Source organism: Oncorhynchus gorbuscha, linkage group LG25, assembly GCF_021184085.1.
Source record: "Oncorhynchus gorbuscha isolate QuinsamMale2020 ecotype Even-year linkage group LG25, OgorEven_v1.0, whole genome shotgun sequence".
In the NCBI taxonomy this organism is placed as follows: Eukaryota; Metazoa; Chordata; class Actinopteri; order Salmoniformes; family Salmonidae; genus Oncorhynchus; species Oncorhynchus gorbuscha.
The window spans coordinates 50,654,255-50,682,050 of record NC_060197.1 but is presented as its reverse complement, the minus strand read 5'-3'; the positions used below and the strand labels follow the sequence as shown (position 1 = coordinate 50,682,050).

At 41.4% G+C, this 27,796-nt stretch overlaps 1 protein-coding gene across 1 annotated transcript in view; it reads left to right on the top strand.

Annotated features, from left to right (window-relative positions):
• Nucleotides 1–21,504: 21,504 nt before the first annotated feature.
• The window catches only part of LOC124013894 (dentin sialophosphoprotein-like), a 30,627-nt gene continuing 24,335 nt past the window's right edge, over nt 21,505–27,796 (top strand). The window contains 3 exon segments of the mRNA XM_046328444.1: nt 21,505–21,549; nt 25,915–26,025; nt 26,111–26,161. Coding sequence (XP_046184400.1) covers nt 21,505–21,549; nt 25,915–26,025; nt 26,111–26,161 — 207 coding nt within the window.

The following is a 27,796-nucleotide window of genomic DNA, read 5'->3' as shown; positions in this document are numbered from 1 at the left end:
GACACTATAATACAGGGAGAAACAGAGACACTATAATACAGGGAGAAACAGGACACTATAATACAGGGAGAAACAGAGACAGGACACTATAATACAGGGAGACACAGAGACAGGACACTATAATACAGGGAGAAACAGAGACACTATAATACAGGGAGAAACAGAGACACTATAATACAGGGAGAAACAGGACACTATAATACAGGGAGAAACAGAGACACTATAATACAGGGAGAAAAAGAGACAGGACACTATAATACAGGGAGAAACAGAGACACTATAATACAGGGAGAAACAGAGACACTATAATACAGGGAGAAACAGAGACACTATAATACAGGGAGAAACAGAGACAGAACACTATAATACAGGGAGAAACAGGACACTATAATACAGGGAGAAACAGAGACAGGACACTATAATACAGGGAGAAACAGAGACAGGACACTATAATACAGGGAGAAACAGAGACACTATAATACAGGGAGAAACAGAGACAGGACACTATAATACAGGGAGAAACAGAGACAGGACACTATAATACAGGGTGAAACAGAGACAGGACACTATAATACAGGGAGAAACAGAGACAGGACACTATAATACAGGGAGAAACAGAGACACTATAATACAGGGAGAAACAGAGACACTATAATACAGGGAGAAACAGAGACACTATAATACAGGGAGAAACAGAGACAGGACACTAATACAGGGAGAAACAGAGACACTATAATACAGGGAGAAACAGAGACAGGACACTATAATACAGGGAGAAACAGAGACAGAACACTATAATACAGGGAGAAACAGAGACAGGACACTATAATACAGGGAGAAACAGAGACACTATAATACAGGGAGAAACAGAGACAGGACACTATAATACAGGGAGAAACAGAGACACTATAATACAGGGAGAAACAGAGACAGGACACTATAATACAGGGAGAAACAGAGACAGGACACTATAATACAGGGAGAAACAGGACACTATAATACAGGGAGAAACAGAGACACTATAATACAGGGAGAAACAGAGACACTATAATACAGGGAGAAACAGAGACAGGACACTATAATACAGGGAGAAACAGGACACTATAATACAGGGAGAAACAGAGACAGGACACTATAATACAGGGAGAAACAGAGACACTATAATACAGGGAGAAACAGAGACAGGACACTATAATACAGGGAGAAACAGAGACAGGACACTATAATACAGGGAGAAACAGAGACAGGACACTATAATACAGGGAGAAACAGAGACACTATAATACAGGGAGAAACAGAGACACTATAATACAGGGAGAAACAGAGACACTATAATACAGGGAGAAACAGAGACAGGACACTATAATACAGGGAGAAACAGAGACACTATAATACAGGGAGAAACAGAGACAGGACACTATAATACAGGGAGAAACAGAGACAGGACACTATAATACAGGGAGAAACAGGACACTATAATACAGGGAGAAACAGAGACAGGACACTATAATACAGGGAGAAACAGAGACAGGACACTATAATACAGGGAGAAACAGAGACACTATAATACAGGGAGAAACAGAGACAGGACACTATAATACAGGGAGAAACAGAGACAGGACACTATAATACAGGGAGAAACAGGACACTATAATACAGGGAGAAACAGAGACAGGACACTATAATACAGGGAGAAACAGAGACAGGACACTATAATACAGGGAGAAACAGAGACACTATAATACAGGGAGAAACAGAGACACTATAATACAGGGAGAAACAGAGACACTATAATACAGGGAGAAACAGAGACACTATAATACAGGGAGAAACAGAGACACTATAATACAGGGAGAAACAGAGACACTATAATACAGGGAGAAACAGGACACTATAATACAGGGAGAAACAGAGACACTATAATACAGGGAGAAACAGAGACAGGACACTATAATACAGGGAGAAACAGAGACACTATAATACAGGGAGAAACAGAGACACTATAATACAGGGAGAAACAGAGACACTATAATACAGGGAGAAACAGAGACAGGACACTATAATACAGGGAGAAACAGAGACAGGACACTATAATACAGGGAGAAACAGAGACACTATAATACAGGGAGAAACAGAGACACTATAATACAGGGAGAAACAGAGACACTATAATACAGGGAGAAACAGAGACAGGACACTATAATACAGGGAGAAACAGAGACAGGACACTATAATACAGGGAGAAACAGAGACAGGACACTATAATACAGGGAGAAACAGAGACAGGACACTATAATACAGGGAGAAACAGAGACACTATAATACAGGGAGAAACAGAGACACTATAATACAGGGAGAAACAGAGACACTATAATACAGGGAGAAACAGAGACACTATAATACAGGGAGAAACAGAGACACTATAATACAGGGAGAAACAGAGACACTATAATACAGGGAGAAACAGAGACACTATAATACAGGGAGAAACAGAGACAGGACACTATAATACAGGGAGAAACAGAGACAGGACACTATAATACAGGGAGAAACAGAGACACTATAATACAGGGAGAAACAGAGACACTATAATACAGGGAGAAACAGAGACAGGACACTATAATACAGGGAGAAACAGAGACAGGACACTATAATACAGGGAGAAACAGAGACACTATAATACAGGGAGAAACAGAGACACTATAATACAGGGAGAAACAGGACACTATAATACAGGGAGAAACAGAGACACTATAATACAGGGAGAAACAGAGACAGGACACTATAATACAGGGAGAAACAGAGACACTATAATACAGGGAGAAACAGAGACAGGACACTATAATACAGGGAGAAACAGAGACACTATAATACAGGGAGAAACAGAGACACTATAATACAGGGAGAAACAGAGACACTATAATACAGGGAGAAACAGAGACAGGACACTATAATACAGGGAGAAACAGAGACAGGACACTATAATACAGGGAGAAACAGGACACTATAATACAGGGAGAAACAGAGACAGGACACTATAATACAGGGAGAAACAGAGACAGGACACTATAATACAGGGAGAAACAGAGACACTATAATACAGGGAGAAACAGAGACACTATAATACAGGGAGAAACAGAGACAGGACACTATAATACAGGGAGAAACAGAGACAGGACACTATAATACAGGGAGAAACAGGACACTATAATACAGGGAGAAACAGAGACAGGACACTATAATACAGGGAGAAACAGAGACAGGACACTATAATACAGGGAGAAACAGAGACACTATAATACAGGGAGAAACAGAGACACTATAATACAGGGAGAAACAGAGACACTATAATACAGGGAGAAACAGAGACACTATAATACAGGGAGAAACAGAGACACTATAATACAGGGAGAAACAGAGACACTATAATACAGGGAGAAACAGGACACTATAATACAGGGAGAAACAGAGACACTATAATACAGGGAGAAACAGAGACAGGACACTATAATACAGGGAGAAACAGAGACACTATAATACAGGGAGAAACAGAGACACTATAATACAGGGAGAAACAGAGACACTATAATACAGGGAGAAACAGAGACAGGACACTATAATACAGGGAGAAACAGAGACAGGACACTATAATACAGGGAGAAACAGAGACACTATAATACAGGGAGAAACAGAGACACTATAATACAGGGAGAAACAGAGACACTATAATACAGGGAGAAACAGAGACAGGACACTATAATACAGGGAGAAACAGAGACAGGACACTATAATACAGGGAGAAACAGAGACACTATAATACAGGGAGAAACAGAGACACTATAATACAGGGAGAAACAGAGACAGGACACTATAATACAGGGAGAAACAGAGACACTATAATACAGGGAGAAACAGAGACACTATAATACAGGGAGAAACAGAGACACTATAATACAGGGAGAAACAGAGACACTATAATACAGGGAGAAACAGAGACACTATAATACAGGGAGAAACAGAGACAGGACACTATAATACAGGGAGAAACAGAGACAGGACACTATAATACAGGGAGAAACAGAGACACTATAATACAGGGAGAAACAGAGACACTATAATACAGGGAGAAACAGAGACAGGACACTATAATACAGGGAGAAACAGAGACAGGACACTATAATACAGGGAGAAACAGAGACACTATAATACAGGGAGAAACAGAGACACTATAATACAGGGAGAAACAGGACACTATAATACAGGGAGAAACAGAGACACTATAATACAGGGAGAAACAGAGACAGGACACTATAATACAGGGAGAAACAGAGACACTATAATACAGGGAGAAACAGAGACAGGACACTATAATACAGGGAGAAACAGAGACACTATAATACAGGGAGAAACAGAGACACTATAATACAGGGAGAAACAGAGACACTATAATACAGGGAGAAACAGAGACAGGACACTATAATACAGGGAGAAACAGAGACAGGACACTATAATACAGGGAGAAACAGGACACTATAATACAGGGAGAAACAGAGACAGGACACTATAATACAGGGAGAAACAGAGACAGGACACTATAATACAGGGAGAAACAGAGACACTATAATACAGGGAGAAACAGAGACACTATAATACAGGGAGAAACAGGACACTATAATACAGGGAGAAACAGGACACTATAATACAGGGAGAAACAGAGACAGGACACTATAATACAGGGAGAAACAGAGACAGGACACTATAATACAGGGAGAAACAGAGACACTATAATACAGGGAGAAACAGAGACACTATAATACAGGGAGAAACAGGACACTATAATACAGGGAGAAACAGGACACTATAATACAGGGAGAAACAGAGACACTATAATACAGGGAGAAACAGAGACACTATAATACAGGGAGAAACAGAGACAGGACACTATAATACAGGGAGAAACAGAGACACTATAATACAGGGAGAAACAGAGACAGGACACTATAATACAGGGAGAAACAGAGACAGGACCCTATAATACAGGGAGAAACAGAGACACTATAATACAGGGAGAAACAGAGACACTATAATACAGGGAGAAACAGAGACACTATAATACAGGGAGAAACAGAGACAGGACACTATAATACAGGGAGAAACAGAGACAGGACACTATAATACAGGGAGAAACAGGACACTATAATACAGGGAGAAACAGAGACAGGACACTATAATACAGGGAGAAACAGAGACACTATAATACAGGGAGAAACAGAGACAGGACACTATAATACAGGGAGAAACAGAGACACTATAATACAGGGAGAAACAGAGACAGGACACTATAATACAGGGAGAAACAGAGACAGGACACTATAATACAGGGAGAAACAGAGACACTATAATACAGGGAGAAACAGAGACAGGACACTATAATACAGGGAGAAACAGAGACAGGACACTATAATACAGGGAGAAACAGAGACACTATAATACAGGGAGAAACAGAGACAGGACACTATAATACAGGGAGAAACAGAGACAGGACACTATAATACAGGGAGAAACAGAGACAGGACACTATAATACAGGGAGAAACAGAGACAGGACACTATAATACAGGGAGAAACAGAGACACTATAATACAGGGAGAAACAGAGACACTATAATACAGGGAGAAACAGAGACACTATAATACAGGGAGAAACAGAGACACTATAATACAGGGAGAAACAGAGACAGGACCCTATAATACAGGGAGAAACAGAGACAGGACACTATAATACAGGGAGAAACAGAGACACTATAATACAGGGAGAAACAGAGACAGGACACTATAATACAGGGAGAAACAGAGACAGGACACTATAATACAGGGAGAAACAGAGACAGGACACTATAATACAGGGAGAAACAGAGACACTATAATACAGGGAGAAACAGAGACAGGACACTATAATACAGGGAGAAACAGAGACAGGACACTATAATACAGGGAGAAACAGAGACACTATAATACAGGGAGAAACAGAGACACTATAATACAGGGAGAAACAGAGACAGGACACTATAATACAGGGAGAAACAGAGACACTATAATACAGGGAGAAACAGAGACACTATAATACAGGGAGAAACAGAGACACTATAATACAGGGAGAAACAGAGACACTATAATACAGGGAGAAACAGAGACACTATAATACAGGGAGAAACAGAGACAGGACACTATAATACAGGGAGAAACAGAGACAGGACACTATAATACAGGGAGAAACAGAGACACTATAATACAGGGAGAAACAGAGACACTATAATACAGGGAGAAACAGAGACAGGACACTATAATACAGGGAGAAACAGAGACAGGACACTATAATACAGGGAGAAACAGAGACACTATAATACAGGGAGAAACAGAGACACTATAATACAGGGAGAAACAGGACACTATAATACAGGGAGAAACAGAGACACTATAATACAGGGAGAAACAGAGACAGGACACTATAATACAGGGAGAAACAGAGACACTATAATACAGGGAGAAACAGAGACAGGACACTATAATACAGGGAGAAACAGAGACACTATAATACAGGGAGAAACAGAGACACTATAATACAGGGAGAAACAGAGACACTATAATACAGGGAGAAACAGAGACAGGACACTATAATACAGGGAGAAACAGAGACAGGACACTATAATACAGGGAGAAACAGGACACTATAATACAGGGAGAAACAGAGACAGGACACTATAATACAGGGAGAAACAGAGACAGGACACTATAATACAGGGAGAAACAGAGACACTATAATACAGGGAGAAACAGAGACACTATAATACAGGGAGAAACAGGACACTATAATACAGGGAGAAACAGGACACTATAATACAGGGAGAAACAGAGACAGGACACTATAATACAGGGAGAAACAGAGACAGGACACTATAATACAGGGAGAAACAGAGACACTATAATACAGGGAGAAACAGAGACACTATAATACAGGGAGAAACAGGACACTATAATACAGGGAGAAACAGGACACTATAATACAGGGAGAAACAGAGACACTATAATACAGGGAGAAACAGAGACACTATAATACAGGGAGAAACAGAGACACTATAATACAGGGAGAAACAGAGACAGGACACTATAATACAGGGAGAAACAGAGACACTATAATACAGGGAGAAACAGAGACAGGACACTATAATACAGGGAGAAACAGAGACAGGACCCTATAATACAGGGAGAAACAGAGACACTATAATACAGGGAGAAACAGAGACACTATAATACAGGGAGAAACAGAGACACTATAATACAGGGAGAAACAGAGACAGGACACTATAATACAGGGAGAAACAGAGACAGGACACTATAATACAGGGAGAAACAGGACACTATAATACAGGGAGAAACAGAGACAGGACACTATAATACAGGGAGAAACAGAGACACTATAATACAGGGAGAAACAGAGACAGGACACTATAATACAGGGAGAAACAGAGACACTATAATACAGGGAGAAACAGAGACAGGACACTATAATACAGGGAGAAACAGAGACAGGACACTATAATACAGGGAGAAACAGAGACACTATAATACAGGGAGAAACAGAGACAGGACACTATAATACAGGGAGAAACAGAGACAGGACACTATAATACAGGGAGAAACAGAGACACTATAATACAGGGAGAAACAGAGACAGGACACTATAATACAGGGAGAAACAGAGACAGGACACTATAATACAGGGAGAAACAGAGACAGGACACTATAATACAGGGAGAAACAGAGACAGGACACTATAATACAGGGAGAAACAGAGACACTATAATACAGGGAGAAACAGAGACACTATAATACAGGGAGAAACAGAGACACTATAATACAGGGAGAAACAGAGACACTATAATACAGGGAGAAACAGAGACAGGACCCTATAATACAGGGAGAAACAGAGACAGGACACTATAATACAGGGAGAAACAGAGACACTATAATACAGGGAGAAACAGAGACAGGACACTATAATACAGGGAGAAACAGAGACAGGACACTATAATACAGGGAGAAACAGAGACAGGACACTATAATACAGGGAGAAACGGAGACAGGACACTATAATACAGGGAGAAACAGAGACACTATAATACAGGGAGAAACAGAGACACTATAATACAGGGAGAAACGGAGACAGGACACTATAATACAGGGAGAAACAGAGACACTATAATACAGGGAGAAACAGAGACACTATAATACAGGGAGAAACAGGACACTATAATACAGGGAGAAACAGAGACACTATAATACAGGGAGAAACAGAGACACTATAATACAGGGAGAAACAGAGACACTATAATACAGGGAGAAACAGAGACACTATAATACAGGGAGAAACAGAGACACTATAATACAGGGAGAAACAGAGACACTATAATACAGGGAGACACAGAGACAGGACACTATAATACAGGGAGAAACAGAGACAGGACCCTATAATACAGGGAGAAACGGAGACAGGACACTATAATACAGGGAGAAACAGAGACACTATAATACAGGGAGAAACAGAGACACTATAATACAGGGAGAAACAGAGACAGGACACTATAATACAGGGAGAAACAGAGACACTATAATACAGGGAGAAACAGAGACACTATAATACAGGGAGAAACAGAGACACTATAATACAGGGAGAAACAGAGACACTATAATACAGGGAGAAACAGGACACTATAATACAGGGAGAAACAGAGACACTATAATACAGGGAGAAACAGAGACAGGACACTATAATACAGGGAGAAACAGGGCACTATAATACAGGGAGAAACAGGACACTATAATACAGGGAGAAACAGAGACACTATAATACAGGGAGAAACAGGACACTATAATACAGGGAGAAACAGAGACAGGACACTATAATACAGGGAGAAACAGAGACAGGGCACTATAATACAGGGAGAAACAGGACACTATAATACAGGGAGAAACAGAGACAGGGCACTATAATACAGGGAGAAACAGGACACTATAATACAGGGAGAAACAGAGACACTATAATACAGGGAGAAACAGAGACAGGACACTATAATACAGGGAGAAACAGGACACTATAATACAGGGAGAAACAGGACACTATAATACAGGGAGAAACAGAGACAGGACACTATAATACAGGGAGAAACAGAGACAGGACACTATAATACAGGGAGAAACAGAGACACTATAATACAGGGAGAAACAGAGACTCTATAATACAGGGAGAAACAGAGACACTATAATACAGGGAGAAACAGAGACACTATAATACAGGGAGAAACAGAGACACTATAATACAGGGAGAAACAGGACACTATAATACAGGGAGAAACAGAGACACTATAATACAGGGAGAAACAGAGACACTATAATACAGGGAGAAACAGAGACAGGACACTATAATACAGGGAGAAACAGAGACACTATAATACAGGGAGAAACAGAGACACTATAATACAGGGAGAATCAGAGACAGGACACTATAATACAGGGAGAAACAGAAACACTATAATACAGGGAGAAACAGAGACAGGACACTATAATACAGGGAGAAACAGAGACTCTATAATACAGGGAGAAACAGAGACACTATAATACAGGGAGAAACAGAAACACTATAATACAGGGAGAAACAGGACACTATAATACAGGGAGAAACAGAGACACTATAATACAGGGAGAAACAGAGACACTATAATACAGGGAGAAACAGAGACAGGACACTATAATACAGGGAGAAACAGAGACAGGACACTATAATACAGGGAGAAACAGGACACTATAATACAGGGAGACACAGAGACAGGACACTATAATACAGGGAGAAACAGAGACAGGACACTATAATACAGGGAGAAACAGAGACACTATAATACAGGGAGAAACAGAGACACTATAATACAGGGAGAAACAGAGACACTATAATACAGGGAGAAACAGAGACAGGACACTATAATACAGGGAGAAACAGAGACACTATAATACAGGGAGAAACAGAGACACTATAATACAGGGAGAAACAGAGACACTATAATACAGGGAGAAACAGAGACACTATAATACAGGGAGAAACAGAGACACTATAATACAGGGAGAAACAGAGACACTATAATACAGGGAGAAACAGAGACTCTATAATACAGGGAGAAACAGAGACAGGACACTATAATACAGGGAGAAACAGAGACACTATAATACAGGGAGAAACAGAGACACTATAATACAGGGAGAAACAGAGACACTATAATACAGGGAGAAACAGAGACACTATAATACAGGGAGAAACAGAGACTCTATAATACAGGGAGAAACAGAGACAGGACACTATAATACAGGGAGAAACAGAGACACTATAATACAGGGAGAAACAGGACACTATAATACAGGGAGAAACAGAGACACTATAATACAGGGAGAAACAGAGACACTATAATACAGGGAGAAACAGAGACAGGACACTATAATACAGGGAGAAACAGAGACAGGACACTATAATACAGGGAGAAACAGAGACACTATAATACAGGGAGAAACAGAGACACTATAATACAGGGAGAAACAGAGACACTATAATACAGGGAGAAACAGAGACAGGACACTATAATACAGGGAGAAACAGAGACACTATAATACAGGGAGAAACAGAGACACTATAATACAGGGAGAAACAGAGACAGAACACTATAATACAGGGAGAAACAGAGACACTATAATACAGGGAGAAACAGAGACAGAACACTATAATACAGGGAGAAACAGAGACACTATAATACAGGGAGAAACAGAGACACTATAATACAGGGAGAAACAGAGACAGGACACTATAATACAGGGAGAAACAGGACACTATAATACAGGGAGAAACAGAGACAGAACACTATAATACAGGGAGAAACAGAGACAGGACACTATAATACAGGGAGAAACAGGACACTATAATACAGGGAGAAACAGAGACAGGACACTATAATACAGGGAGAAACAGAGACAGGACACTATAATACAGGGAGAAACAGAGACACTATAATACAGGGAGAAACAGGACACTATAATACAGGGAGAAACAGAGACAGGACACTAATACAGGGAGAAACAGAGACAGGACACTATAATACAGGGAGAAACAGAGACACTATAATACAGGGAGAAACAGAGACAGGACACTATAATACAGGGAGAAACAGAGACAGGACACTATAATACAGGGAGAAACAGGACACTATAATACAGGGAGAAACAGAGACACTATAATACAGGGAGAAACAGAGACAGGACACTATAATACAGGGAGAAACAGGACACTATAATACAGGGAGAAACAGAGACACTATAATACAGGGAGAAACAGAGACACTATAATACAGGGAGAAACAGAGACTCTATAATACAGGGAGAAACAGGTTGTTAGCACAGCGTGGACGCAGCCTTAACACACTCACCTTCGTGGGCTCTTCTGCCATGTTAGGTCATTTAACTGTAAACACACTGGTACTAAACTAAACCCATTCAATAAGACACTGAACCGACCAGACACACTCACTCAGCTATAAACAGACACGACAGACAGCCAGCAGGAAGAGTAGTAGTAGTTAACTGTCCACTAAAACTCTTTAGGTCTCTGCATCAACATTCACTAACATTAATAAACACTCTTCATTGCGGTAGATTCTGGTGCTGAGAATGAAGAAGAGAGGAGGGGTAGAGACCTGCCCAGGTACCGTGGTTGAAAATTAACTGGCCTTTTTTACAGAAATGGTGAGTAATTTCTGTCCCTAGAAAAGGCGACCAATTTGAGATATTCACCAGTTTGGACGAGTTTCTAAAATGTACACCAGTTTGGACGAGTTCCTAAAATGTACACCAGTTAGGACGAGTTCCTAAAATGTACACCAGTTAGGACGAGTTCCTAAAATGTACACCAGTTTCGACGGGTGTAAGTATTCAACAAGTCACAAAATAAGTTAAATGGACTCAATGGGTGAGCAATAAAGGTTTTTAAGATACTTTTTTAATGACTATTGCATCTCTTTACCGCACACACAATTATCTGTACGGTCCCTCATTCGAGCAGTGAATTTCAAACCCAGATTCAACCACAAAGACCAGGGAGATTTTCCAATACCTCGCAAAGAAGGGCAACTATTGGTACATTTACATTTACATTTAAGTCATTTAGCAGACGCTCTTATCCAGAGCGACTTACAAATTGGTAGATGGGTAAAAATGAAAAAACAGACATTGAATATCCCTTTGATCATGGTGAAGTTATTAACTATGCTTTGGATGGTGTATCAATACACCCAGTCACTACAAAGATACCGCATTCACTAAACTTAGTTGCCGGAGAGGAAGGAAACCGATCAGGGATTTCACCATGAGGTCAATGGTGATTTTTTAAAACAGTTACAGAGTTGATTGGCTGTGATCAGAGAAAACTGAGGATGGATCAACAACACTGTTACTTCACAATACAAACCTAAATGACAGAGTGAAAAGAAGGAATCCCATACAGAGTAAAACTATTCCAAAACATGTCAGCAATAAGGCACTAAAGTAAAACTGAAAAAAATGGGCAAATAAATTAACTTTATGTCCTAAAAAGAAAGTGTTGTTTCAGGCAAATCCTACACAACACATATATCATATATCACATATATATATATATATGAATATCACTATATACTCTGCTCGTCCAACATCTTATTCTAAAATCATGGCCATTAATATGGAGTTGGTCCCCCTTTGCTGCTATAACAGCCTCCACTCTTCTGGGAAGGCTTTCCACTAGATGTTGGAACATTACTGCTATAACAGCCTCCACTCTTCTGGGAAGGCTTTCCACTAGATGTTGGAACAATGCTGCTATAACAGCCTCCACTCTTCTGGGAAGGCTTTCCACTAGATGTTGGAACAATGCTGCTATAACAGCCTCCACTCTTCTGGGAAGGCTTTCCACTAGATGTAGGAACAGTGCTGCTATAACAGCCTCCACTCTTCTGGGAAGGCTTTCCACTAGATGTAGGAACATTGCTGCTATAACAGCCTCCACACTTCGGGGAAGGCTTTCCACTAGATGTTGGAACATTGCTGCTATAACAGCCTCCACTCTTCTGGGAAGGCTTTCCACTAGATGTAGGAACATTGCTGCTATAACAGCCTCCACTCTTCTGGGAAAGCTTTCCACTAGATGTTGGAACATTGCTGCTATAACAGCCTCCACTCTTCTGGGAAAGCTTTCCACTAGATGTTGGAACATTGCTGCTATAACAGCCTCCACTCTTCAAAGAAGGCTTTCCACTAGATGTTGTAACATTGCTCCTATAACAGCCTCCACTCTTCTGGGAAGGCTTTCCACTAGATGTTGGAACATTGCTGCTATAACAGCCTCCACACATCGGGGAAGGCTTTCCACTAGATGTAGGAACAGTGCTGCTATAACAGCCTCCACTCTTCTGGGAAGGCTTTCCACTAGATGTAGGAACATTGCTGCTATAACAGCCTCCACACTTCGGGGAAGGCTTTCCACTAGATGTTGGAACATTGCTGCTATAACAGCCTCCACTCTTCTGGAAAGGCTTTCCACTAGATGTAGGAACATTGCTGCTATAACAGCCTCCACTCTTCTGGGAAGGCTTTCCACTAGATGTTGGAACATTGCTGCTATAACAGCCTCCACTCTTCTGGGAAGGCTTTCCACTAGATGTAGGAACATTGCTGCTATAACAGCCTCCACTCTTCTGGGAAAGCTTTCCACTAGATGTTGGAACATTGCTGCTATAACAGCCTCCACTCTTCAAAGAAGGCTTTCCACTAGATGTTGTAACATTGCTCCTATAACAGCCTCCACTCTTCTGGGAAGGCTTTCCACTAGATGTAGGAACATTGCTGCTATAACAGCCTCCACACTTCGGGGAAGGCTTTCCACTAGATGTTGGAACATTGCTGCTATAACAGCCTCCACTCTTCTGGGAAGGCTTTCCACTAGATGTAGGAACATTGCTGCTATAACAGCCTCCACTCTTCTGGGAAAGCTTTCCACTAGATGTTGGAACATTGCTGCTATAACAGCCTCCACTCTTCAAAGAAGGCTTTCCACTAGATGTTGTAACATTGCTCCTATAACAGCCTCCACTCTTCTGGGAAGGCTTTCCACTAGATGTTGGAACATTGCTGCTATAACAGCCTCCACACTTCGGGGAAGGCTTTCCACTAGATGTAGGAACATTGCTGCTATAACAGCCTCCACACTTATTTTTGGTAAAAACTCAACTTGTCGTGTTTGGAGGACAAATAATGCTGAGTTGCATCCAAAGAACACCATACCTACTGTGAAGCATGGGGGTGGAAACATCATGCTTTGGGGCTGTTTTTCTGCAAAGGGACCAGGACGACTGATCCGTGTAAAGGAAAGAATGAATGGGGCCATGTATCGTGAGATTTTGAGTGAAAACCTCCTTCCATCAGCAAGAGCATTGCAGATGAAATGTGGCTGGGTCTTTCAGCATGACAATGATCCCAAACACACCGCCCAGGCAACGAAGGCCAAAACACCAGCAACAGTGTTTGAAACCTCGTGAAGACTTACAGAAAACGTTTGACCTCTGTCATTGCCAACAAAGGGTATATAACAAAGTATTGAGAAACTTTTGTTATTGACCAAATACTTATTTTCCACCATAATTTGCAAATAAATTCATTAAAAATCCTACAATGTGATTTTCTGGATTTCTTTCTCTCATTTTGTCTGTCATAGTTGAAATGTACCTATGATGAAAGTTTTAGGCCTCTCTCATCTTTTTAAGTGGGAGAACTTGCACAATTGGTGGCTGAATAAATACGTACGTATATACTGTACTCGATACCATCTACTGCATCTTGCCTATGCCGTTCTGCACCATCACTCATTCATATATCTTTATGTACATATTCTTTATCCCTTCACACTTGTGTGTATAAGGTAGTTGTTGTGGAATTGTTAGGTTAGATTACTCGTTGGTTATTACTGCATTGTTGGAACTAGAAGCACAAGCATTTTGCTACACTTGCATTAACATCTGCTAACCATGTGTATGTGACAAATACATTTCATTTGATTTGATAATAATAGTAATAATAACAATAATAACAATAACAATAATAATAATAACAATAATAATAATAACAATAATAACAAAACCAATAATAATAATAACAATAATAACAACAATAATAATAACAACACCAATAATAATAATAACAATAATAACAATAATAATAATAACAATAATAACAATAATAATAATAATAACAATAATAATAATAACAATAATAATAATAACAATAATAATAATAACAATAATAATAATAATAACAATAATAATAATAACAATAATAATAATAATAACAATAATAATAATAATAATAATAATAATAATAATAATAATAATAACACCAATAATAATAATAACAATAATAATAATAACAACAATAATAATAATAATAATAACAACACCAATAATAATAATAATATTAACTGTCACGACTCCGACCGAAGGACACTCCCCTTCCCGTCCGGGTGGCGCTCGGCGGTCGTCGTCGCCGGCCTACTAGCTGCTACTGATTATTTCCTCCCCCTCCTTATATGTTGATTGAGTGCACCTGTTTTGAATTAGGTAGTATGGCTTTATTAGTCAGCCGGCCCGCAGAGTTCCTTGTGCGGGATTAATTATTGTGACCATCTGTTTTAGTGCACTTGTGTGCACGTCTATGGGTTTTGTGTTTTTCCCATTTTGTGGGTTTTCCCTGGACCGTTTAAGTCCCCCTTTTTGGGGGCATTTGTGTGTTCATTACGCCCTGTGTGTTCGTGAGGGTTGGCTTATGTTCGCCGTTTGTCGGTGCATTAAAATAGCACTCACCTGAACTCTCTGCTTCCTGCGCTTGACTCCTCACCCATTACACTCAGATCGTTACAATTAACAATACCAATTATAATAATTATAATAATAGAATAGCAATAATAATAATTATAATAATACCAATAATAATAATACCAATAATAATACTGATAATAATAATAACAACAATAATAATAATAACAACAACAATAGTTCATAGCCCAGTTATAATGTGTCTTCTGTTGTGTTCTTCAAGTCAAAGACTTACTGTTCTGAGTAAGAAACTGTAAATCTAACTGAAGATTGTAATTTTCAAGTTGTGAAACATGCTAATTACAGTTTGTGTTCAGTGTTTGTTTACATGATGAAAAATATCACATCAATTAAAAAATCTGTGTTCCTGACTTTCTGTCTAGTTTCCTTTTAAACTAGATTACTCTCACTGGTCTACTGTCAACACTCTGAACAACACCTCTCCCTGGGACACTTCATCATCAATCCCTTTGTGACAATAACATCACCATGAAAAAACACATTCCTCAACGCCTAACCAACATCCTGTTATCCTGACAAGATAACAGTCACAGAGGGCAGAATTGTGGTGAGAGAGAGGGAGATGCCCCACAGAGCCCAGATCACACCTCCTCTAGGGTCTGTGATAAATAGGTCAGGATTGGCACGTACGACTCACACTCACTAGTGATGTCCTCAACCCTGATGAATTATCTTGCTGGGATATCATCTCAGACTTTTGGACAGATCTCCTTAACAAACAGATCAGGGGACAGGTAAGAGAGATGCTTGGTCATTCAGGACAGATCTCTTTAACCAACAGACCAGGGGACAGGTAAGAGAGATGCTTGGTCATTCAGGACAGATACTTGTCTTTAACCAACAGACCAGAGGACAGGTAAGAGAGATGCTTGGTCATTCAGGACAGATCTCTTTAACCAACAGACCAGGGGACAGGTAAGAGAGATGCTTGGTCATTCAGGACAGATACTTGTCTTTAACCAACAGACCAGGGGACAGGTAAGAGAGATGCTTGGTCATTCAGGACAGATACTTGTCTTTAACCAACAGACCAGGGGACAGGTAAGAGAGATGCTTGGTCATTCAGGACAGATACTTGTCTTTAACCAACAGACCAGGGGACAGGTAAGAGAGATGCTTGGTCATTCAGGACAGATACTTGTCTTTAACCAACAGACCAGGGGACAGGTAAGAGAGATGCTTGGTCATCCAGGACAGATATTGTCTTTAACAAACAGACCAGGAGACAGGTAAGAGAGATGCTTGGTCATTCAGGACAGATATTGTCTTTAACCAACAGACCAGGGGACAGGTAAGAGAGATGCTTGGTCATTCAGGACAGATACTTGTCTTTAACCAACAGACCAGAGGACAGGTAAGAGAGATGCTTGGTCATTCAGGACAGATACTTGTCTTTAAACAACAGACCAGGGGACAGGTAAGAGAGATGCTTGGTCATTATTATTTATTATTATTCAGACCACACTAACTATACTGAACTAAAATATAAATGCAACATGCAAGAATTTCAAATATTCTACTGAGTTACAGTCCATATAAGGAAATCAGTAAATTGAAATCAATTCATTAGGGCCCTAATCTATGGATTTCATGTCTGGGCAGGGGCTCAGCCATGGGAGGGCATAGGCCCACCCACTGGGGAGCCAGGCCCACCCACTGGGGAGCCAGGCCCACCCAATCAGAATGAGTTTTTCACCTCAAAAGGGCTTTATTACAGACAGAAATATTCCCCAGCAGGAACAGTAGGTTAACTGCCTGTTCACAGGCAATACGACAGATTTGTACCTTGTCAGCTCAGGGGTTTGAACTTGCAACCTTCCGGTTACTAGTCCAACACTCTAACCACTAGGCTACCTGCCGCCTCTACACTCTAACCACTAGGCTACCCTGCCGCCTTTACACTCTAACCACTAGGCTACCCTGCCGCCTCTACACTCTAACCACTAGGCTACCCTGCCTCCTCTACACTCTAACCACTAGGCTACCCTGCCGCCTCTACACTCTAACCACTAGGCTACCTGCCGCCTCTACACTCTAACCACTAGGCTACCCTGCCCCTCTACACTCTAACCACTAGGCTACCCTGCCTCCTCTACACTCTAACCACTAGGCTACCCTGCCGCCTCTACACTCTAACCACTAGGCTACCTGCCGCCTCTACACTCTAACCACTAGGCTACCTGCCTCCTCTACACTCTAACCACTAGGCTACCTGCCGCCTCTACACTCTAACCACTAGGCTACCCTGCCGCCTCTACACTCTAACCACTAGGCTACCTGCCTCCTCTACACTCTAACCACTAGGCTACCTGCCTCCTCTACACTCTAACCACTAGGCTACCTGCCGCCTCTACACTCTAACCACTAGGCTACCCTGCCGCCTCTACACTCTAACCACTAGGCGACCCTGCCGCCTCTACACTCTAACCACTAGGCTACCCTGCCGCCTCTACACTCTAACCACTAGGCTACCTGCCGCCTCTACACTCTAACCACTAGGCTACCCTGCCGCCTCTACACTCTAACCACTAGGCTACCCTGCCGCCTCTACACTCTAACCACTAGGCTACCTGCCTCCTCTACACTCTAACCACTAGGCTACCTGCCTCCTCTACACTCTAACCACTAGGCTACCTGCCGCCTCTACACTCTAACCACTAGGCTACCCTGCCGCCTCTACACTCTAACCACTAGGCGACCCTGCCGCCTCTACACTCTAACCACTAGGCTACCCTGCCGCCTCTACACTCTAACCACTAGGCTACCTGCCGCCTCTACACTCTAACCACTAGGCTACCCTGCCCCTCTACACTCCAACCACTAGGCTACCTGCCTCCTCTACACTCTAACCACTAGGCTACCTGCCGCCTCTACACTCTAACCACTAGGCTACCCTGCCTCCTCTACACTCTAACCACTAGGCTACCTGCCGCCTCTACACTCTAACCACTAGGCTACCCTGCCGCCCCCAATATGGAACATGTCTGTAATTGTTTTATTTCAGCTCATGAAACATGGGACTTTACGTGTTGTGTTTCTATTTCAATAAGAAACCTTAACCATTGTCCAACTCTTCCCTGTGGACACGCCCCCTCCCTGCAGGAGAAGGATGACAGGTGTGCTCATTCTAACGTTCTGTCTGCTGGGAGCAGCTTTGACTAGTTCAGTAAGTACTGCAGGAAAACCTTACTGTTGAACAGAGTGGTGTAATGGACTGAATATGTGATAACCTAAAGAACCAGTAACTTCTATACCTTACCTAGATAATGTCATCATGTATGAGATAATAAAATGGAGAATTGGCTCAACTCAACTTGGGTGCCGAAGGACCTCTAGTCTAGATGTTCCTCTGTGGTGGACCTCTAGTCTATATGTCTACTGTGGTGGACCTCTAGTCTAGATGTTCTACTGTGGTGGACCTCTAGTCTAGATGTTCTACTGTGGTGGACCTCTAGTCTAGATGTTCTACTGTGGTGGACCTCTAGTCTAGATGTTCCTCTGTGGTGGACCTCTAGTCTAGATGTTCTACTGTGGTGGACCTCTAGTCTAGATGTTCCTCTGTGGTGGACCTCTAGTCTAGATGTTCTACTGTGGTGGACCTCTAGTCTAGATGTTCTACTGTGGTGGACCTCTAGTCTAGATGTTCTACTGTGTTGTCTGTGGTGGACCTCTAGTCTAGATGTTCCTCTGTGGTGGACCTCTAGTCTAGATGTTCTACTGTGTTGTCTGTGGTGGATCTCTAGTCTAGATGTTCTACTGTGGTGGACCTCTAGTCTAGATGTCTACTGTGTTGTCTGTGGTGGACCTCTAGTCTAGATGTCTACTGTGTTGTCTGTGGTGGACCTCTAGTCTAGATGTTCTACTGTGGTGGACCTCTAGTCTAGATGTTCTGCTGTGGTGGACCTGTAGTCTAGATGTTTCTCTGTGGTGGACCTGTAGTTATATATAGACCCCTTTCTGTTATATATAGACGCCTTTCTGTTATATATAGACCCCTTTCTGTTATATATAGACCCCTTTCTGTTATATAGACCCCTTTCTGTTATATATAGACCCCTTTCTGTTATACAGACCCCTTTCTGTTATATAGACCACTTTCTGTTATATATAGACCCCTTTCTGTTATATTGACCCCTTTCTGTTATATATAGACCGCTTTCTGTTATATATAGAACCCTTTCTGTTATATATAGACCCCTTTCTGTTATATAGACCCCTTTCTGTTATATATAGACCCCTTTCTGTTATATATAGACCCCTTTCTGTTATATAGACCCCTTTCTGTTATATAGACCCCTTTCTGTTATATATAGACCCCTTTCTGTTATATAGACCCCTTTCTGTTATATATAGACCCCTTTCTGTTATATATAGACCCCTTTCTGTTATATATAGAACTCTTTCTGTTATATATAAACCCCTTTCTGTTATATATAGACCCCTTTCTGTTATATATAAACCCCTTTCTGTTATATATAAACCCCTTTCTGTTATATAGACCCCTTTCTGTTATATATAGACCCCTTTCTGTTATATATAGAACTCTTTCTGTTATATATAAACCCCTTTCTGTTATATATAGACCCCTTTCTGTTATATATAGACCCCTTTCTGTTATATATAGAACTCTTTCTGTTATATATAAACCCCTTTCTGTTATATATAGACCCCTTTCTGTTATATATAGAACTCTTTCTGTTATATATAAACCCCTTTCTGTTATATATAGACCCCTTTCTGTTATATAGACCCCTTTCTGTTATATATAAACCCCTTTCTGTTATATAGACCCCTTTCTGTTATATATAAACCCCTTTCTGTTATATATAGACCCCTTTCTGTTATATATAGACCCCTTTCTGTTATATATAAACCCCTTTCTGTTATATATAGACCCCTTTCTGTTATATATAAACCCCTTTCTGTTATATATAAACCCCTTTCTGTTATATATAAACCCCTTTCTGTTATATATAAACCCCTTTCTGTTATATATAGACCCCTTTCTGTTATATATAAACCCCTTTCTGTTATATATAGACCCCTTTCTGTTATTCTCTTATAAACTAATATAAACACAACATAACAATATATTTACCGGCTCTGATAATAATATTCTCTCACATATGGTCCTCGTCTCCCTTGAAACAATTGTTTCAGAAATGCGATTCTATTCCCGTGTACATGACTTGAGGATCTGCTTTTGTTAACGGTTATTGAGAAGAGAAGCAACCGTCAGAACGTCAAAGCCTCTCGTAGATAAACTAGTATGACACCATTTTAGTTTCATTAGGAAAACATAAACTCTAACTCCTCGTCATAACATAAAATAACCAAAGATATTAATGTGTGTGTGTGTGTGTGTGTGTGTGTGTGTGTGTGTGTGTGTGTGTGTGTGTGTGTGTGTGTGTGTGTGTGTGTGTGTGTGTGTGTGTGTGTGTGTGTGTGTGTGTGTGTGTGTGTGTGTGTGTGTTGAACCAGGTTCCTCAGGTGTCTCAGATGGACATTCTGGATCAGATGATCCCTCCACAACTCAACCCTCAGGTGAGGAGAGCTAGTACCTCAGGTAGACCAGGTGACTAGTTGAACTAGATGACCAGGTAGACCAGGTGAACTAGATGACCAGTTGGACTAGATGACCAGGTGACTAGTTGAACTAGATGACCAGGTGACTAGTTGAACTAGATGACCAGGTAGACCAGGTGAACTAGATGACCAGTTGGACTAGATGACCAGGTGACTAGTTGTACTAGATGACCAGGTAGACCAGGTGACTAGTTGAACTAGATGACCAGGTGACTAGTTGAACTAGATGACCAGGTAGACCAGGTGAACTAGATGACCAGTTGGACTAGATGACCAGGTGACTAGTTGTACTAGATGACCAGGTAGACCAGGTGACTAGTTGAACTAGATGACCAGGTGACTAGTTGAACTAGATGACCAGGTAGACCAGGTGAACTAGATGACCAGTTGGACTAGATGACCAGGTGACTAGTTGAACTAGATGACCAGGTGACTAGTTGAACTAGATGACCAGGTAGACCAGGTGAACTAGATGACCAGGTGAACTAGATGACCAGGTGACTAGTTGAACTAGATGACCAGGTAGACCAGGTGAACTAGATGACCAGTTGGACTAGATGACCAGGTGACTAGTTGAACTAGATGACCAGGTGACTAGTTGAACTAGATGACCAGGTAGACCAGGTGAACTAGATGACCAGTTGGACTAGATGACCAGGTGACTAGTTGTACTAGATGACCAGGTAGACCAGGTGACTAGTTGAACTAGATGACCAGGTGACTAGTTGAACTAGATGACCAGGTAGACCAGGTGAACTAGATGACCAGTTGGACTAGATGACCAGGTGACTAGTTGTACTAGATGACCAGGTAGACCAGGTGACTAGTTGAACTAGATGACCAGGTGACTAGTTGAACTAGATGACCGGGTAGACCAGGTGAACTAGATGACCAGTTGGACTAGATGACCAGGTGACTAGTTGAACTAGATGACCAGGTGACTAGTTGAACTAGATGACCAGGTAGACCAGGTGAACTAGATGACCAGGTGAACTAGATGACCAGGTGACTAGTTGAACTAGATAACCAGGAGACTAGTTGAACTAGATGACCAGGTAGACCAGGTAGACCAGGTGACTAGTTGAACTAGATGACCAGGTGACTAGTTGAACTAGATGACCAGGTAGACCAGGTGAACTAGATGACCAGTTGGACTAGATGACCAGGTGACTAGTTGTACTAGATGACCAGGTAGACCAGGTGAACTAGATGACCAGGTGACTAGTTGAACTAGATGACCAGGTGACTAGTTGAACTAGATGACCAGGTAGACCAGGTGACCAGTTGAACTAGATGACCAGGTGACTAGATGAACTAGGTAACCAGGATGACCAGGTGACTAGTTGAACTAGATGAACAGGTAGACCAGGTGACTAGTTTAACTAGAAGACCAGGTGACCAGTTGAAATAGATGACCAGGTAACTAGTTAAACTAGGTAACCAGGAAGACCAGGTGACTAGTTGAACTAGATGACCAGGTAGACCAGGTGAACTAGATGACCAGTTGGACTAGATGACCAGGTGACTAGTTGAACTAGATGACCAGGTGACTAGTTGAACTAGATGACCAGGTAGACCAGGTGAACTAGATGACCAGGTGAACTAGATGACCAGGTGACTAGTTGAACTAGATGACCAGGTAGACCAGGTGAACTAGATGACCAGTTGGACTAGATGACCAGGTGACTAGTTGAACTAGATGACCAGGTGACTAGTTGAACTAGATGACCAGGTAGACCAGGTGAACTAGATGACCAGTTGGACTAGATGACCAGGTGACTAGTTGTACTAGATGACCAGGTAGACCAGGTGACTAGTTGAACTAGATGACCAGGTGACTAGTTGAACTAGATGACCAGGTAGACCAGGTGAACTAGATGACCAGTTGGACTAGATGACCAGGTGACTAGTTGTACTAGATGACCAGGTAGACCAGGTGACTAGTTGAACTAGATGACCAGGTGACTAGTTGAACTAGATGACCGGGTAGACCAGGTGAACTAGATGACCAGTTGGACTAGATGACCAGGTGACTAGTTGAACTAGATGACCAGGTGACTAGTTGAACTAGATGACCAGGTAGACCAGGTGAACTAGATGACCAGGTGAACTAGATGACCAGGTGACTAGTTGAACTAGATAACCAGGAGACTAGTTGAACTAGATGACCAGGTAGACCAGGTAGACCAGGTGACTAGTTGAACTAGATGACCAGGTGACTAGTTGAACTAGATGACCAGGTAGACCAGGTGAACTAGATGACCAGTTGGACTAGATGACCAGGTGACTAGTTGTACTAGATGACCAGGTAGACCAGGTGAACTAGATGACCAGGTGACTAGTTGAACTAGATGACCAGGTGACTAGTTGAACTAGATGACCAGGTAGACCAGGTGACCAGTTGAACTAGATGACCAGGTGACTAGATGAACTAGGTAACCAGGATGACCAGGTGACTAGTTGAACTAGATGAACAGGTAGACCAGGTGACTAGTTTAACTAGAAGACCAGGTGACCAGTTGAAATAGATGACCAGGTAACTAGTTAAACTAGGTAACCAGGAAGACCAGGTGACTAATTGAACTAGATGACCAGGTAGAACAGGTGACTAGTTGAACTAGATGACCAGGTAGAACAGGTGACTAGTTGAACTAGATGACCAGGTGACTAATTGAACTAGATGACCAGCTAGAACAGGTGACTAGTTGAACTAGATGACCAGCTAGACCAGGTGACCAGTTGAACTGGATGAACAGGTAGAACAGGTGACCAGTTGAACTAGACGACCAGGTAGTGAACGGGATGAAATGGTAGACGAAGTGACTAGTAGTTTTAAAACTCATGTTCTTGCATTTCTATATGCAAAGTTAGGGAACCACTGAACAAGATGACCAGGTAACTAGATGTACTAGATGACCAGGTAACTAGTTGTACTAGATGACCAGGTAACTAGTTGTACAAGATGACCAGGTAACTAGATGTACTAGATGACCAGGTAACTAGTTGTACTAGATGACCAGGTAACTAGATGTACTAGATGACCAGGTAACTAGTTGTACTAGATGACCAGGTAACTAGTTGTACTAGATGACCAGGTAACTAGATGTACTAGATGACCAGGTAACTAGTTGTACTAGATGACCAGGTAACTAGTTGTACTAGATGACCAGGTAACTAGTTGTACTAGATGACCAGGTAACTAGTTGTACTAGATAACCAGGTAACTAGTTGTACTAGATGACCAGGTAACTAGTTGTACTAGATGACCAGGTAACTAGATGTACTAGATGACCAGGTAACTAGTTGTACTAGATGACCAGGTAACTAGTTGTACTAGATGACCAGGTAACTAGATGTACTAGATGACCAGGTAACTAGTTGTACTAGATAACCAGGTAACTAGTTGTACTAGATGACCAGGTAACTAGTTGTACTATATGACCAGGTAACTAGATGTACTAGCTGACCAGGTAACTAGTTGTACTAGATGACCAGGTAACTAGTTGTACTGGATGACCAGGTAACTAGTTGTACTAGATGACCAGGTAACTAGTTGTACTAGATGACCAGGTAACTAGTTGTACTAGATGACCAGGTAACTAGTTGTACTAGATGACCAGGTAACTAGTTGTACTAGATGACCAGGTAACTAGTTGTACTAGATGACCAGGTAACTAGTTGTACTAGATGACCAGGTAACTAGTTGTACTGGATGACCAGGTAACTAGTTGTACTGGATGACCAGGTAACTAGTTGTACTAGATGACCAGGTAACTAGTTGTACTGGATGACCAGGTAACTAGTTGTACTGGATGACCAGGTAACTAGTTGTACTAGATAACCAGGTAACTAGTTGTACTAGATAACCAGGTAACTAGTTGTACTAGATAACCAGGTAACTAGTTGTACTAGATAACCAGGTAACTAGTTGTACTAGATGACCAGGTAACTAGTTGTACTAGATGACCAGGTAACTAGTTGTACTAGATGACCAGGTAACTAGTTGTACTGGATGACCAGGTAACTAGTTGTACTAGATAACCAGGTAACTAGTTGTACTAGATAACCAGGTAACTAGTTGTACTAGATAACCAGGTAACTAGTTGTACTGGATGACCAGGTAACTAGTTGTACTATATGACCAGGTAACTAGATGTACTAGATGACCAGGTAACTAGATGTACTAGATGACCAGGTAACTAGTTGTACTAGATGACCAGGTAACTAGTTGTACTAGATAACCAGGTAACTAGTTTTACTGGATGACCAGGTAAACTAACAGACTGTCTTCACCGGTTGTGTTCCTCCTCCTCACCTCAACAGGTCCCTGTACTACCACTGTTGCCAGGGAACCAGGTAGACCACACCCCCTCCTGGAACTCCTCCTCCTCACCTCAACAGGTCTCTGACCTACCACAGTTGCCAGGGAACCAGGTAGACCACACATCCCTGGATCTCCTGTGGAGTTATTCAGTTAAGTTCAGGGTGTAAATGTATTCTGTTGATCTGTCATCCTCAGACCACGAGTTCCTCTGAGTCCCAGAGCTCTGACCAGAGCCACTCATCAGAGGTGAGAGAGTGAGAGTGAGAGTGAGAGTGAGAGTGAGAGTGAGAGTGAGAGTGAGAGTGAGAGAGAGAGAGAGTAAGAGAGAGACAAAGAGAGAGAGAAGAGAGAGAGAGAGAGAGAGAGAGAGAGAGAGAGAGAGAGAGAGAGAGAGAGAGAGAGAGAGAGAGAGAGAGAGAGAGAGAGAGAGAGAGAGAGAGAGAGAGAGACAGACAGAGTGAGACAGAGAGAGACAGAGACAGAGACAGAGACAGAGACAGAGACAGAGACAGAGACAGAGAGAGAGAGAGAGAGAGAGAGAGAGAGAGAGAGAGAGAGAGAGAGAGAGAGAGAGAGAGACAGAGAGATAGAGAGAGAGAGACACAGAGAGAGAGAGACAGAGAGAGAGAGAGAGAGAGAGAGAGAGAGAGAGAGAGAGAGAGAGAGAGAGAGATATAGAGAGAGAGAGAGAGAGAGACAGAGACAGAGACAGAGAGACACAGAGAGAGAGAGACACAGAGAGAGAGACACAGAGAGAGAGATAGACAGAGAGACACAGAGAGAGAGAGACACAGAGAGAGAGAGAGACACAGAGAGAGAGAGAGAGAGAGAGAGAGAGAGAGAGAGAGAGAGAGAGAGAGAGAGAGGGAGAGAGAGACAGAGATAGTCAGAGTGTCAGAGAGAGAGAGAGAGAGAGAGAGAGGGAGAGAGAGTACTTACAGACTCAGTGAGCATAGCCTTGCTATTGAGAAAGGCCGCTGTAGGCAAGAGAAGACAGGCTATGTGCTCACTGACCACAAAATGAGGTGGAAACTGAGCTGCACTTCCTGACCTCCTGTCTAATATTAGAGACACATATTTCCCTCAGATTACACAGATACACAAAGAATTTGAAAACAAACCCAATTTGGATGAACTGAAAAACCACAGTGTGCCATCACAGCAGCAAGATGTGTGACCTGTTGCACAAGGGCAACCAGTGTAGAACTAACACTGTAAATACTACTCATATTTATCTGATTAGTCATCTTCACCCACTATTCATACTACAACTATTTACACATTGTTAAAACACAGCACATTGCTGATAATATACATTTTCAATTAACCTTTATGAGCACAATGTTTACTGTAAAACATTTATATTTGTTCGTTTCTTTGATTCAACTCACCTATTTTTATTGTTTATTTCACTTGCTTTGACAATGTACACATGTTTAACATGCCAATAAAGCCCCTTTCAAATGAATTGTTAGAAAGAGTATACTGTATACTGTATACTGTATATATATAGTGTGTCTCTGTGTGTATACTGTATATATATATAGTGTGTCTCTGTGTGTATACTGTATATATATATAGTGTGTCTCTGTGTGTATACTGTATATATATAGTGTGTGTCTGTGTGTATACTGTATATATATATAGTGTGTGTCTGTGTGTATACTGTATACTGTGTGTATACTGTATATATATATAGTGTGTCTCTGTGTGTATACTGTATATATATAGTGTGTGTCTGTGTGTATACTGTATATATATATAGTGTGTGTCTGTGTGTATACTGTATACTGTGTGTATACTGTATATATATATAGTGTGTGTCTGTGTGTATACTGTATACTGTGTGTATACTGTATATATATATAGTGTGTGTCTGTG